General features: G+C 41.8%; 1 protein-coding gene across 3 annotated transcripts in view; it reads left to right on the top strand.

Moving 5' to 3' along the window:
• Window positions 1-17,123, top strand: part of psen1 (presenilin 1) — a 133,057-nt gene that overhangs the window by 71,915 nt on the left and 44,019 nt on the right. For all 3 annotated transcript variants that reach the window (XM_073040522.1, XM_073040519.1, XM_073040520.1), the window contains 2 exons: window positions 7,643-7,710; window positions 11,070-11,290. In XM_073040522.1, the coding sequence (XP_072896623.1) occupies window positions 7,643-7,710; window positions 11,070-11,290 (289 nt within the window). The remainder of the gene's footprint in view (window positions 1-7,642; window positions 7,711-11,069; window positions 11,291-17,123) is intronic.

Genomic DNA, 17,123 nt, shown 5'->3' with positions numbered 1-17,123 from the left:
ATAACCTCTGATAGCCTGTTCCTGGCCTCCACATTTGGCTTCACTACTAAGCCTGGCAGAACTGCTTCTGCTGACAGGAGAAGGGGCAAAGATGGGTTACTGACATCTTAAAGCCAGTTGCTTTGGACACATGGTGCTCATCGGCCATAGTTGGTAGCTCATCTAGGGGTAGGAAAACACTGATTTAACACCTCAGCTGCCTTGCGGCTATTCCCATACATGGGGATGGCTTTGGGAGTAAACCCTGAGGAAAAATACAGAGCTGAAATTCCTAAAGCAGTCCTACATTGAGTTCAACACTGACAGGCAAATCCTGAGATGTCACTGGTACCAAACTGTATTGGTCTCTGTTCTTCCTTTGGATTAATCAGCTACATGGAGATGGGGAGCCTGCTCTTCAAATCAGATTGCCCTGGCTTATGTGTTGATTTCAACAGCTAGGACCCAGCATCCACAGTTGACCTCAATCAATGGAAAGCCATATGATTATCAAAAATAGTGTTCAGATGTGTTTTTATCTGAGGCATTTAGAAGTTAAAAAGATGGCAGATTATTGAATGATAAGAGGGCCTTCATTTGGGTATCTCTTGAACAGAGGAGAGCATTCCTTTGAGTGTAAAAGGAAGGCTTCCCAAAGTTGTTAAAAAGGCAGAGGGCACAGTTGAGATGCTTGTAAAATGGGTATACTGTTAATTTAACTGAGGAGGAGGAGGAAGTAACAATACTGGTTAAGAGTTGACAGTTCTTCCTTCCAACAAATGGGATGGATCTGAGACAACTGGAGGAATGAAGGTGGTTTTTGCAGGGATTCTGGAGGATGGTACTTACTACAGCATGTTTAAAATTAGGTGTGAAGGACGAAACTGACTGATGTTGGCCAGTCCATCCAGAATCAGTGATGGAGAAAACCTGAGGTCATAATCTAGCAAGAGAGGATGATAAATGAAAGGGAGCACAGACTTGTTTGAAGCAAATTGCATGCAATCAATCTGTTTGAATGTAATAGCCAGTGAGGATGGTTCAGATGGTGTCTAGGCGAAATTTGAAAACTTCAGTCAGTTTCTTAGGAAATGCATGCTCAAAGAACTAATAGTACAGTGGGAACATGAATACAACATTAGGTGAGGGACTAATGTGCTATGAGTCAATATGAGGACCACTATGTTCCAGCTTGGGTGTCATTTGAAGTTTTGCACATGTTATAAGATCTGGAGATGAGGTGAACTGTGAGCATGTTAATACATTTCAGGGCAATGACAGGGAAGTGTGAAGTGATATGTTCAGGAAAAAGAAGAGCAATAGAAACAATTTAAAGAGCTGCAGAAAGTAAGATCATGTGCATAATCTTTCAATGATAGGTTAGTTAAGAAGACCTATGGGATGCTGGGCTTCAATAACGGGGATTGAGTTCAAGAGTAGAGAGGTCATGTTGCAACTCTACAAATCTCTGGTGAGACCTCTTGTTTGAATCTCCCCTACTCTCAATGGAAAAAAAGCCTATCCATGTCAATTCTATCTATCCCCCTCATAATTTTAAATACCTCTATCAAGTCCCCCCTCAACCTTCTACACTCCAAAGAATAAAGACCTAACTTGTTCAACCTTTCCCTGTAACTTAGTGCTAAAACCCAGGTAACATTCTAGTAAATCTTCTCTGTACTCTCTCTATTTTGTTGACATCTTTCCTATAATTCGGTGACCAGAACTGTACACAATACTCCAAATTCGGCCTTACCAATGCCTTGAACAATTTTAACATTACATCCCAACTCCTATACTCAATGCTCTGATTTATAAAGGCCAGCATACCAAAAGCTTTCTTCACCACCCTATCCACATGAGATTCCACCTTCAGGGAACTATGCACCATTATTCCTAGATCACTCTCTTCTACTGCATTCTTCAATGCCCTACCATTTACCATGTATGTCCTATTTGGATTATTCCTACCAAAATGTAGCACCTCACACTTACCAGCATTAAACGCCAACTGCCATTTTTCAGCCTACTCTTCTAACTGGCCTAAGTGTCTCTGCAAACTTTGAAAACCTACTTCATTATCCACAACGCCACCTACCTTAGTATCATCTGCATACTTACCAATACAATTTACCACCCCATCATCCAGATCATTAATGTATATGACAAACAACATTGGACCCAGTACAGATCCCTGAGGCACACCACTAGTCACCAGCCTCCAAACTGACAAACAGTTATCCACCACTACTCTCTGGCATCTCCCATCCAGCCACTGTTGAATCCATTTTACTACTTCAATATTAATACCAAACGATTGAACCTTCCTAACCAACCTTCCGTGCGGAACCTTGTCAAAGGCCTTACTGAAGTCCATATAGACAACATCCACTGCTTTACCCTCGTCAACTTTCCTCGTAATCTCTTCAAAAAATTCAATAAGATTTGTCAAACGTGACCTTCCATGCACAAATCCATGCTGACTGTTCCTAATCAGACCCTGTCTATCCAGATAATTATATATACCATCTCTAAGAATACTTTCCATTACTTTACCCACTACTGACATCAAACTGACAGGCCTATAATTGCTAGGTTTACTCTTAGAACCCTTTTTAAACAATGGAACCACATTAGCAATACGCCAATCCTCTGGCACCATCCCCGTTTCTAATGACATTTGAAATATTTCTGTCAGAGCCCCTGCTATTTCTATACTAACTTCCCTCAAGGTCCTAGGGAATATCCTGTCAGGACCTGGAGATTTATCCACTTTTATATTCCTTAAAAGCGCCAGTACTTCCTCCTCTTTAATCGTCATAGTTTCTATAACTTCCCTACTTGTTTCCTTTACCTTACACAATTCAGTATCCTTCTCCTTAGTGAATACCAAAGAAAAGAAATTATTCAAAATCTCCCCCATCTCTTTTGGCTCCACACATAGCTGTCCACTCTGATTCTCTAAGGGACCCATTTTATCCCTCACTATGCTTTTGCTATTAATATAACTGTAGAAACCCTTTGGATTTATTTTCACCATACTTGCCAAAGCAACCTGGTATCTTCTTTTAGCTTTTCTAATTTCTTTCTTTAGATTCTTCTTACATTCTTTATATTCCTCGAGCACCTTATCTACTCCATGCTGCCTATATTTATTGTAGATATCTCTCTTTTTCCTAACCAAGTTTCCAATATCCCTTGAAAAGCATGGCTCTCTCAAACTTTTAACCTTTCCTTTCAACCTAACAGGAACATAGAGTCTGTACCCTCAAAATTTCACCTTTAAATGACCTCCATTTCTCTATTACATCCTTCTGATAAAGCAAATTGTCCCAATCCACTCCTTCTAAATCCTTTCGCATCTCTTCAAAGTTAGCCTTTCTCCAATCAAAAATCTCAACCCTGGGTCCAGTCCTATCCTTCTCCATACTATATTGAAACTAATGGCATTATGATCACTGGACCCGAAGTGCTCCCCATCACATACCTCTGTCACCTGACCTATCTCATTTCCTAACAGAAGATCCAACACTGCCCCTTCTGTAGTTGGTACCTCTGTGTATTGCTGCAAAAAACTATCCTGCACACATTTTACAAACTCCAAACCATCCATTCCTTTTACCGTATGGGCTTCCCAGTCTATGTGTGGAAAATTAAAATCTCCCACAATCACAACCCTGTGCTTACTACAAGTAACTGCTATCTCCTTGCAAATTTGCTCCTCCAATTCTCGCTCCCCATTAGGTGGTCTATAATACACCCCTATAAGTGTTACTACACCTTTCCCATTTCTCAATTCCACCCAAATAGTCTCCCTAGATGAGCCCTCTAATCTATCCTGCCAGAGCTCCGCTGTAATATTTTCTCTGACAAGCAATGCAACACATCCCCCTCTTGTCCCTCCGATTCTATCACACCTGAAGCAACAAAATCCAGGAATATTTAGTTGCCAATCACACCCCTCCAGCAACCATATTTCACTAATAGCTACAACATCATATTTCCAGGTATCAATCCATGCTCTAAGCTCATCCACCTTTCTTACAATACTCCTAGCATTAAAATAAATGCATTTAAGAAATTTCCTCTTCCTCTCTGTTTATCTCTAACAGTACAAAGAACTTTACTGTCTTTTTCTTCCTTCTCCCATACATCTGTTCCTACACTCTAGTTCCCCTCCCCCCTCATATCTAGTTTAAATCCACGGGAGCCTCTCCAGCAAACCTACCTGCAAGAATATTTGGGTCCCTCCAGTTCAGATGTAAACCGTCCCGCCGGAGCAGGTCCCACCTTCCCTGGAAAACTGCCCAATTATCTATAAATCTGAAGCAATCTCTCCTGCACCATGTCTTCAGCCATGTGTTGATCTGCACTATCTTACTATTTCTAAACCCACCTGCACGTGGCACTGGTAGCAATCCTGAGATTGCTATACTGGAGGTCCTGTCATTTAACTTGGCACCTGGCTCCCTAAACTCGCCTTTCATGACCTCCTCACTCTTCCTACCTACGTCATTGGTCCCTACATGGACCATGACATCTGGCTGCTCACCCTCCCTCTTGAGAATACTGAGAATTCGATCTGAGATATCACGGACCCTGGCACCAGGGAGGCAACTGTCCATCTGGGATTCTCGATCTCTTTCATAGAATCTCCTATCTGTCCCCCTAACTATCGAATCCCCTATCACTAATGCTCTCCTCTTTTCCCTCCTTCCCTTCTGAGCTGAGGGCCCAGTCTTGGTGCCAGAGACGCAACCACTGCAACTTGTCCCTGGTAGGTCGTTCCCACCAACAGTATCCAAAACGGTATACTTTTTGTTGATGGGAACGGCCATAGGGGTGCTCTGCTCTTTCTGTCTATTCCCCTTCCCTCTCCTGATAGTCACCCAACTACCTGTCTCCTGACTCCTAGGGGTAACTATCTCCCTGAAACTCCTGTCTATTTCTGCTTCTGCCTCCCGAATGATCCGAAGTTGCTCCAGCTCCAGCTCCAATTCCCTGACACGGTTTGTCAGGAGCTGCAGCTGGATGCACCTTCTGCAGCTATAGTCATCAGGGACTGCTGTGCTCGCCCTGACTTCCCAAATACTGCAAACGGAGCACACAACTGCTCTAACTGCTGCCTCCATTACCTACTCCTAATCTAATTAGATTAATTAAAGGAGCTTACCTGGCCTTACCTCACCTGGAGTGAAGCTCGTACTCAGCCTCTGCTGATTTAAAAAAGCGTTTTAAATTCCCCCACTGATCTCAGAGGCCGACTTTCACGTGCCTGCACAGTCTAGCCTCTTTGCCCGGATCAGTTAAAAAAAAAAGCGGCTTTTCTCCAAGCTTCTTTCATCTTTTCCCTCTCCGCCTCTTGCTTCGATTTAAATGACCGTTGAAAGCTTCCTCTCCTTTTTAAACCTTTGGCACGTTACGTCACGCGCCTGTGCAGTCTAGCCTCTTTGCCCCAATCAGTTAAAAAAAAACAGCTTCTTGTCCGAGCTTCTTTTACCTCTTCCCTCTCCGCCTCCTGCTTCAATTTAAAAGAACGGCATAGATGGGGTGGATGGTCAGTACCTGTTTCCCAGGGCACCAATAGCAAACACCAGAGGGCATATGTACAAAATTAAGGGAGGGAAGTTTAGGGGAGACATCAGGGGTACGTTTTTTACACAGAGGGTTGTGAGTGCCTGGAATGACTTGCTAAAACATTAGGGGTATTTAAGAGCCTCTTGGACAGGCACATGGATGAAAGAGAAATGGAGGGTTATGGGGTAGTGTGGGTTTAGTACTGTTTTTTAAGGATTATATGGGTCGGTACAACGTGGAGGGATGAGGGGCCTGTACTGTGCTGTAGTGTTCTACTGTGCTGTAGTGTTCTATGGTGACTGGATCTCAAAAATTTTACTTTTGAAAAATATTTCACTTAATCATGAAATACAGGGACAAGATGGTGATATAGAATGTGCATAGAGAATTAAAGTAGTCAGCTGAAGTACTTGTTGCATTTTGAATACCTTGAAAAAGCAAAGGTCTTAAAAAGAAAATTTGTTAGAAATCTCTAGGGTTGAGGAACATTTGGAGAGGCAGGGAATGTTCTCCTACGTCAACACAAGTGGAGGAGATTTTGACAGGTGCTTTTAGACAGAGCAAAAGATGGAGAACTTATTCAGTGACAGTGCAATCAATAACTCGAGAAGTCAAGTTTAAGGCGATCCCTGGATGAGTGGCAAAGAGTGGAAGGAATGTTTTTTCTGTGTGAGTAATGTGATCTGGATTCTGCTGATGGAGGCAGATCAATATATAAAAGGGAGAACTCAGCACGATGGGGGAAGGGAAGAGAAATGGAATTAATTGTATAATGTCAAAGAGAGAGCATAGGTATAGTGTGCTGAATAGCTCCCATGTCAGTGGTTCCCAAACTAGGGTGAAAGACTCATTTGAGGTGGAGCAATAATTAATAATTTTGCAGTAATTAGAAAGTTTACAAAGCATAAAAATAAACATGAAAAGACTGCAAGAAACACGAGCTTAAGCCTACCAACTTTGTTGCTCATGTATTTCTGCAAAAAAAACATATAAGTTACTCTTCTCTATCATCTGACCTTTCTCAAGAAGGTTCTACTGCAGTTGTACAAGGCCTTGGTGAGACCGCACCTAGAATATTGTGTGCAGTTTTGGTCCCCTAATCTGAGGAAAGACATTCTTGCCATAGAGGGAGTACAGAGAAGGTTCACCAGGTTGATTCCTGGGATGGCAGGACTTTCATATGAAGAAAGACTGGATCGACTAGGCTTATACTCACTGGAATTTAGAAGATTGAGGGGGGATCTTATTGAAACGTATAAAATTCTAAAGGGATTGGACAGGCTAGATGCAGGAAGATTGTTTCCGATGTTGGGGAAGTCCAGAACGAGGGGTCACAGTTTAAGGATAAAGGGGAAGCTTTTTAGGACCAAGATAAGGAAAAACTTCTTCACACAGAGAGTGGTGAATCTGTGGAATTCTCTGCCACAGGAAACAGTTGAGGCCAGTTCATTGGCTATATTTAAGAGGAAGTTAGATACGGCCCTTGTGGCTAAAGGGATCAGGGGGTATGGAGAGAAAGCAGGTACAGGGTTCTTAGTTGGATGATCAGCCATGATCATACTGAATGGCGGTGCAGGCTCAAAGGACCACTCCTGCGCCTATTTTCTATGTTTCTATGTTTCTAGCCAAAGGTCTTTAGAGCCATTGAGTTACTTTTGAAGTGCTGTTACAATGCAAGATATATGGCAGCAGGTCTGCACTCAGTAAGTGCCCTCAGTAGCCATTACATAAACAAATTGATAACGTGTGATGTTTGGGGGTGAAAACTGCTGAGGTCATTCCTGAAATCTAGCTGACTCTTCAAACAGCCATGGCAGGTGAGCTGCTAATTTTAAAGCCTGACCCATAAGGCAGCCCCCTTGGCAACACAGCAATCCTCCCCCCTCCCCCCCCATTGCCACTTTAACCGCCCATGTCTTTTGAACCCACAGCCTTGACACTGTTGATTCATGACCTGCAATAGGTATGTATGTGAAGGCGAACACTGTGCCAGTCCTGTCCTGAGCTGGATGTTAACGACTTTGTGCCTTTGTAAAATAAAAGTGCTTGACTGAAAGCTTATTCATGATCTTGGTTTTTTAAATAGGTCATTCATGGATGGCTGATAATCTCGTCACTCTTGCTCCTTTTCTTTTTCTCCTACATCTATTTAGGGTAAGTTTAACCTTTTTTGAAAATTATACTTGCTTTATTTTATACTTGCTTTATTTAACAATCTGTCATTTAGCTGGTGGCAATGGTTGCAATATATTAAAAAAACTCACAATCAGAATCAGGTTTAACATTACTGGCATATGTCGTGAAATTTGTTAACTTAGCGGCAGCAGTAGGTATATTGCAATACAATTAAAAGAACTTTCAGTTACAATTTTTATATATGTGTGTATGTATATACAAGGTTGGAGGCGATATTGGATGTACGACAACTCTGGCAGGGTTCACAGGATTTACTTCCCACAAAGTGAAACCCTAGCAGGGGTGTCAAACTCATTTTAGGTCACGGGCCGGATTGAGCAAAATGCAGCTTCATGCGGGCCGGATCAGTCAGACGCGTGCGAACGCAGCTTTCGTTGCCTCCGTTTTTTCAGCCTGCTCTCATGTGTCTCAGTCTCTGCTATAACTACAAAGTGTTTCACTTTACAAATTCCGTTTCTTATGAAGAAGACTGCCGAATAAACACTAAAAACCCTGAAAACCTGGTACCTGAATAAACTCAGCATTAGCCATACCATACGCCATAGGCGCTTCGATGACTGGGGCCAGCTTTAATAGTAATTAGATATTATCTTGCGGGCCAAAGATAATTCCACCGCGGGCCTGAATGGCAGCGATGCTTCACTACCAGATGAACTCAACGCCTTCTATGCCCGCTTTGAAAGGGAGACTATAACTACAGCTGTGAAGCTCCCTGCTGCACCTGATGACCCTGTGATCTCTGTCTCAAAGGCTGATGTCTTTAAAGAGAGTGAACCCTCGCAAAGCAGAAGGTCCCAATGGAGTACCTGGTAAGGCTCTGAAAACCTGTGGCAACCAACTGGCGGGAGTATTCAAGGACATTTTCAACCTCTCAGTGCTACGGGCAACAATTATACCAGTGTTACAAACCCATAGGTTTTGTTTGCTGTGGACTGTCACTTTAAGAGAGTGCCTGAATGAGGCGGGACTAACAATGACATCAGCCACCGGCTTTCTCAGCTCACTTCTGATTTTTACAGAGAGAGAGAGAGAGAACACAGCTGCTCTCGTAGTCCAAGGTTGACTTGGACTTAAGAACTGCCAGGGCAAGGTTTACTCCAGAATGTATGTCTGTCACTTCATAATATCCAAAGGAGTGGATTGAGGAATGTCATGTGGAACCACTTGAAATCAACCCTTGCCTGGGTATGGTATGTGATAATTACTTGAAGACGACATTCCTGTGACAGGTCACTTTGGTGATATATCTAAGTGGACTTTGGATCGATTCAATGGACAAGATCTTCAACAGTTTTCGTTTGCCTGTGGAATTCAACATAATTGTCATCACTCTACATTTACCTTGGAGTACAGATATCTCTCTCCCATCATTTAGTCCTTGGATTACTGAACTTTCCTACTTTACCATCTCAAGATTCTAAGCCTTGTTCCCCCAGGCTCAATAGTTTGGGAGTTATATTTACAGACATTTATACACATAACACTGTTAACTTTTGTTTATCTTGTTTAAGTTACAATATTATAAGTAGTTACTAATAAAGATAGTGGTTTTAACATCAAAACCAGTCTCCAGTGTGAACTCTGTTGCTGCTGGTTTGTTTCTAAAGCATTACAGTTTGGTAACACTAGTGCCTAAGAAGAATAATGTGAACTGCTTTAATGATTATTGCCCAGTAGCACTCATATCTACAGTGATGAAATGCTTTGAGAGGTTGGTCATTAACTAGACTGAACTTCTGCCTCAGCAAAGACCTAGACCCATTGCAATTTGCCTATCACCACAATAGATCAATGACAGATGCAATCTCAATGGCTCTTCATGCGGCTTTAGACCATCTGGACAACACAACACAAACACCTATGTCAGGATGCTGTTCATCAACTAGAGCTCACTATTTAATACCATTGTTCCCACAATCCTGATTGAGAAATTACAGAACCTGGGCCTCTGTACCTCAGTCTGCAATTGGATCCTTGACTTCCTAACCAGAAGACCACAATCTGTGCGAGTTGGTGATAACATCTCCTCACTGACGATCAACACTGGTGCACCTCAGAGATGTGTGCTTAGCCCACTGCTCTACCCTCTGTATACCCATGTCTGTGGCGAGGCATAGCTCAATACCATCTATAAATTTGCTGATGATACAACCATTGTTGGTGGAATCTCAGATGGTGACGAGAGAGCATACAGGAGCGAGATATGCGAACTGGTGGAGTGGTGTCGTAGCAACAACCTGGCATTCAATGTCACTAAGATGAAAGAGCTGATTGTGGACTTCAGGAAGGGTAAGGCAAAGGAACACATACTAATCCTCATTGAGGGATTAGAAGTGGAGAGAGTGAGCAGTTTAAATATGTTGATCCCAACATATTGATGTAGTTATAAAGAAGGCAAGACAGCGACCATGCTTCATTAGGAGTTTGAAAAGATTTGGTACATCAACAAATACACTCAAAACTTCTATAGATGTACTGTGGAGAGCATTCTGACAGCCTGCATTACCATCTGATATGCGAGGGGTGGGGGGCTACTGCACAAGACCGAAAGAAGCTGCAGAGGGTTGTAAATTTAGTTGGCTCCATCTTGGGTACTAGCCTACAAAGTACCCAGGATATCTTCAAGGAGTGGTGTCTCAGAAAAGCAGCATCCATTATTAAAGACCTCCAGCACCCGGGGCATGCCGTTTTCTCACTGCTACCATAATGTAGGAGGTACAGAAGCCTGAAGGCACACCCTCAACGATTTGGGAACAGCTTCTTCCCCTCTGCCATCCGATTCCTAAATGGACATTGAACCTTTGGACACTACCTCACTTAAAAAAATATATATATGTTTTTGCACGATTTTTAATTTATTCAATATATGTATACTGAAATTGATTTATTTTATTATTTTTTTCTTCTAGATTATGTATAGCATTGAACCATTGCTGCTAAGTTAATAAATTTTATGACACATACCGGTGATAATAAACCTGATTCTGTGTGTGTGTGTGTGTGTGTGTGTGCATGTATGTGTATGTATATCAAATTAAATAAGTAGTGCAAAAAGAGAGTGGGAAAATATAGTGAGTCTGTGTACATTCATTGTCTATTCAAATATCTGATTGCCGAGCGGAATAATGGCGGGTCCTTAATGATGAATGCCACCTTTTTGAGTTATTGCCTTTTGAAGATGTCCTGGATGTCGAGGAGGCTAGTTCCCATGATAGAGCTGGCTGAGTTTACAACCTTCTGCAGCCTTTTTTGATCCAGTACAGAGAAATAGTCTGTTTTATTCAGTAAGCCACAATCATGTTATTTCTCTTTAACAGGGAAGTCTTCAAAACGTATAATGTTGCTATGGATGTCTTCACATTAGCAATGATAATCTGGAACTTTGGGGTGGTTGGAATGATATGTATTCACTGGAAGGGGCCACTTCGATTGCAACAGGCCTACCTGATTATGATCAGTGCTTTGATGGCCCTAGTTTTCATCAAGTATCTTCCAGAATGGACTGCTTGGCTCATCCTGGCTGTGATTTCGATATATGGTAAGATCTAATAATGGCTGAAGTTTGTTATGATGAATGAATGGCATCCTGCAGTTCATCTAAACACCTGGTAGGATGAGTTCAGTAGATAAGCAGGTCTGATAACTTTACTTGATGAGTGGGGATTCTGACATTGAAAAGCAAATTCAATGTCATTCTGCGTTGAAAAGCAAAGTTGCTTTTAAAATGTGTCCAGGAATTCTGAACAAATTTTAAAACTTATTACAATTACAGTGATTATAGGTACATATTTGTCCAAAAATACATATTTAATAGTTACCTGCACAAATAAATTATGACAGTTGTCCATTATTATACATCTGTTCTTGGACCTGAAATATTTTAGTTAATACTGAGGAGGTCAAGACATGTGGGGAGAAGGCAAAGGTAACTACGATATTGAATGATGGAAGCAGGCCAAGTGCCTACTCCTATATGTGTGTGTTATTCATGTTTTCATGTGCAGTTTGTTCTGAATAACTACTATCCTGATACCATTTCTTACCAGGTAGATGATTATGGAATTTGCCATTAGCCATTTGTTGCAGTTTTTGAAGAGCACGAGATTGGATTAGATGCACACTATTAGGGAAAGCTTGAAGGGCTATAGGTCAGATGCTGGTAAAATGACACCAGGTCAGCATGGCAATCGGGGAAAAGGAGCTCTTTTTGTATGACTGTTTTTGGATGAGCAGCAACATTATAGTTCTCTGCCAGTTATCTTTTTAAACTGAACAGACATATTTGAGGTAATGTGATTTTTGTATGCTTTAGATCATGGATGCAAGTCATGTATTTTTAATGAAGAGGTGAGGATCTAGAATCCCTGATAACAGGTATGAATGATGTTCTCTCACTAAGGAGGAAGTCGAGACTCACTGCAAAGATGAATGTAAATCTAGATTGACACTCTAAAACAGTTTTGAGTAAGTGTCAGTGTTTAGCTTTGGGTAAGGTGTTACTCTCTTTGACACAAAAGATGACCCTTCAGCCCACTGAGTCCATGCTAGCTGTCAGCAAAGTAATTGAGAGCTTTCATTTCCCTATACTGCTGCAGTTTGTGCTTTCACCTGCCCATCAACTTCCCTTTGATTTTTTTTGAGATTTCCCTACACTGAGGGCACTTTGCAGCAATCAATTAACCTACCAGACCATGTGAGGAAACCACATCACTTGGAAGTCCACATAGTCATGGGGCAGAATGGAATTACCACAAAGGTCAGGAGCAAACAAGGGTTCCTGGAACTGTGAGCTTTTCTGCTTTATTGAATAGAATTAAAAGATCCTATGACACTTTTCAAAGCAAACAGTCGCTGACATTGTTTTCATTACTTCACTCTTGCATTTTACTACTGTGTGAGACTCAGTAAACTGACAACAGGATCCACTGCAGTACTGCAGATAGTTGACTGAAAGCAATGATGTCCTAAAAAGAGGAGGAAGGTGTTGAAAAATGGAAGTCATTCTTTAATTGGAACTGGTAATAGATCAGATAATATTGTTGTTTGTTAATTTTATAAAGCTATATTTCAATTAAACGGGAACAAAATTCTGGGAGAGATTTGTTCTTTGAGGAAAAGAGGAAATTTAGTCTCAGGTGGTGATTTGGGATTTCTACCTTAGCTTATCCCTCTGTTCACCTTTTACATGAGCATTTTACATAAGCAATGGGAAAGCAGCTCTCTTTTCCCTCCCTCGGGACTTGCCAGGATCAGTCTATGGCTTGTTTTACCTGTGTGCTCTGTCTTCTTGTGTTGTGCAGGTAATGGAGGATGCCAGAATTGTTACTGTTGCTGCTCTGAGCCAGTAGGCCATCTGGTATCCAGCTGTCGGTTAATTTGTGGTAGAGCAGGCCAAGCGTGTGCTAAACAAAATTATTTGTTTCTCTTGGAACACATTGAGTGAGCTGTTGGGACAAGGGGCTTCCCGTCTGTTGTAAAAAGAACAATATGTGTAAATGTTCTTGATGTAGGAGCGGTGCTGAAGTATTCTTTGCCCATTTCCATTGAGTCCATCAAAGTGTAGGGCTAGGCTGGAGGGGACTTTTGCTCTCAAGAACCAATATTTTTCCATCATCCGAGACCCTCGTTTATCTGGTGACAACCCATAATAGCTAGATTTGCTGAAATTTGGTTCACTGAAACTTTTAATAATTTCTCAGGATCTGTGGTTCATCAGTTTACTAATTGTCCTTGAGGAGGTGAGGTATCACCTGTGAACCATTCCAGCCTTTCTGGTGAAGGTGCTATTGGGTAGGCAATATCAGGATTTAGACTGTTAATATATTTCTGAGCCATGGTGCACCACTTGAAGTAAAAGTGCAGAGTTTGCTGTTTCTGTGAGCCTGTTGCTCTTGTCACAGATTTTGGTCATGCTGGGTCAGTTACTGGAGCTCATTTTGTATGTGGCACAGGTTGGTGGTGGAGGGAATGTTTGGATTGGTTAATGAGGTGCTAATTAACGGGCTTGCTTTGTCCTGGATGGCGTTGAGCTCAAATAATAGTTGATGATGAGATTCTGCAGGTGTTGAAAATCTTGAACAAAGCAAACAAAATGCTAGGGGAACTCAGCAGTTCAGTTAGCTTCTATGGAGGAAAATCATCTGTTGACATTTTGGGCCAAGACTCCTCTGCAAAACTATTGAAGGGTCTCAGCCCCAAACATTGATTATTCATTTCTCTCCATAGATGCTGTCTGACCTGCCTGGTTCCTCCAGTATTTTTAGTGTGTTGGAGCTGCTCTCATCCAGTCAAGCAAAGATTTTAGTCAGTGATGTTGACTGAGGGGACTTCAACAATGTTAATATCATTGCATGTCTTGGTGTTGATCATTAGCACTTTTGTGATGAGACCATTAGTTGCCATTTATTTGTTAGTGCCTGAATGTTCTCTAGGTCTTCCTGCATGCAGGCATGGGTTATCTTCATTTGCTGAGGAGTAACAAATAAAACAGATATTGTACAAATATCACAAATATTGTGACCTGGTAGTTGAAGAACAGTTGTTGATAGAGCACATAAAGCTTATGGAATAATGAGCTAGAAGGGCTAGGATTTTTACTTTATATGGTCTTGTCCCCTGTTTTACCAGGACTCTCTTAAAAGTTGCTTTGATGTTAAGGGCAGCTGCTCTCCTGAAATTCTTGCGGGCAGGTTTACTTGAGCTGTTGGGAGTGATTTAAACTAATGTGGCAGGGGGTTGGGAACCAGTATGATAGAGCTGAGGATGAGCCAGCAGGTTTAGACCATATAACACTGGAGCAGAAGTAGGCCGTTTGGCTCATTGAGTCTGCTCTGCCATTCAATCATGGCCGATCCTTTTTTTTTCCCCTCCTCAATCCCACTCCCCAGCCTTCTCCCTGTAACCTTTGATGCCAAGTTCAATCAAGAACCTATCAAGCGCTACCATAGATACACCCAAAGACCAGGCCTGCACAGCTGCCTATGTTAATAAATTCCACAAATTCACCACCCTCTGGCTAAAGAAATTTCTCCGGATCTCTGTTTTAATGGACACTTCTCTATCCTGGGGCTGTGTATTCTTATCCTACTCTCGCCCACCGTGGGAAACATCCTTTCCACATCTACTCTGTCTAGGCTTTTCAACATTTCAAAGGTTTCAATGAGTCCCCCCATCATCCTCCTAAATTCCAGAGAGCCATCAAATGTTCCTCGTAAGATATCCTGTTCATTCCCGGATTCATCCTTATGAATCTCCTCTGAACCCCTCCAATGCCACACATCTTTTCTTAGATGAGGAGCTCAAAACTGTTCACAGTACTCAAGGTGGGGCCTCACCAATGCTAACATTGCATTTGCCTTCCTCACCACCGAATCAACCTGCAAGTTAACCTTTAGGGTGTTCTGCACAAGGACTCCCAAGTCCCTTTGCATCTCAGATTTTAGGATTTTCTCCCCATTTAGAAAATAGTCTGCACATTTATTTCTTCACCAAAGTGTATCACCATGCATTTTCCAACATTGTACAAGTAGGTTTACAAGTAGATGATGGGCGTAACAAGAATGTAAGGAAGGACAAGCCAATGATTGGGTACAGATGCAGACAGAGCAAAGAGCTAAATTATACCACATAGGCAAAATTCAAAAGGGCGAAGAATGCAGGACTGAAGGTGCTGTATTTAAATGCATGCAGCATTTGGAATAAGGTGGACAGACTCGTGGCAAAATTAGAGATTAGTCACTATAATGTTGTGGGCATCACTAAGTCATGGCTGAAAGAAGACCATAGTTGGGAGCTTAATTTCAAAGGATATATTTTGTATCGAAAGGACAGGCAAGAAGGCATAGTTGCGGGTGGGGCTCTTTTGGTAAGAGATGGAATTACATCTTTAGAAAGAGGTGACATAGGGTCAGAGAATGTTGAATCTTTGTTGGTGGAGTTTAGAAACTGCAAGGGTAAAAGAAACATTATGGGTATCATATATAGGTCTCCAAATAGAAGCCAAGATGTGGGGTTGAGATTGCAAAGGGAGCAGGAAATGGCATGTCATAGGGGTAATGATACAATTGTAATGAGGGACCTCAATATACAAGGGGATTGGGAAAAACAGGTCGGTGTTGGATCTCAAGCAAGGGAATTTGTTGAATGCCTATGAGATGGCTTCTTAGAGCAGTTTGTGGTTGAGCCTACTTGGGGAAAAATTATCTTAGATTCGGTATTGTATAATAACCCAGATCTTATTAGGGAGCTTGATGTAAAGGAATCCTTAGGAGGTAATGATCATAATATGGATTGAATTCATACTGCAGTTTGAGAGGGAGAAGTAGAAGTCAGATGTATCAGTATCACAATGGAATAAAGGGAATTACAGAGGCATGAGAGAACAGCTTGCCCAGGTGGATTAGAGGGGGATACTGGTGGGGATGACAGCAGAACAGAGGTGACTGAAGTTTCTGGGAATAGTTCACAAGGCGCAGGATAGGTATGTCCCTCAGAAGAAGTTGTTCTAAGTGGCAGGGGTAGGCAACCATGGCTGACAAGGGAAGTTAAGGACTGCATAAAAGCCAAGTTAAGGTAAGTGGGGAAATTGGATGATTGGGAAGATTTTAAAATCAAGCAAAAGACATCTAGAAAAGCCATAAGGAAGGAAAAGATGAAATATGAGGGCAGACTAGCCAATAATATAAAACAGGGTATTGAAAATTTTAGTTATATAAAGAGTAAAAAGGAGGTGAGAGTTGATAATGGACCACTGGAAAATCATGCTGATGGTGTAGTAATGGGGGACAAAGAAATGGCGGATGAACATTTGAAAATATGAAAATACTTTGTCTGTCTTCACTGTGGAAGACACTAGCTGTGTGCCAGAGGTCCGTGAGTGTCAGGGAGCAGGAGTGAGTGCCATTGCTATTACAAAGGAAAAAGTGTGAGGCAAATTGAAAGGTCTTGAGGTGGATAAGTCATCTGGACTGGATTGACTACATCCCAGATTTCTAAAAGAAATTGCTGAAGAGATAACAGATGTATTGGTTATGATCTTTCAAGAATCTCTTGATTTTGGCATGGTCCTAGTGGACTGGAAAATTGCAAATGTCATTCCACTCTTTAAGAAGGGAGGAAGGCAAAAGAGAGGAAATTATTGGCCAGTTAGCCTCACCTCAGTGGTTGGGAAAGTGTTGGAGCCCATTATTAAGGATGAGGTTTCAGGATGCTTGGAGACTAATGATAAAGTAAGTCAAAGTCAGCATGGTTTCTGTAAAGGGAAATCTTGCCTGACTAATCTGTAAGAGTTCTTCGAAGAAGTAATGAGCGCGGACAAAGGAGAGGCAGTGGATGTCATTTGCTTGGATTTTCAGAAGGCATTTGATCAGATG

Source organism: Hemitrygon akajei, chromosome 3, assembly GCF_048418815.1.
Source record: "Hemitrygon akajei chromosome 3, sHemAka1.3, whole genome shotgun sequence".
NCBI classification, from domain to species: domain Eukaryota; kingdom Metazoa; phylum Chordata; class Chondrichthyes; order Myliobatiformes; family Dasyatidae; genus Hemitrygon; species Hemitrygon akajei.
The sequence above is the reverse complement of the archived record's forward strand: the minus strand, read 5'-3'. Positions and strand labels throughout refer to the sequence as shown.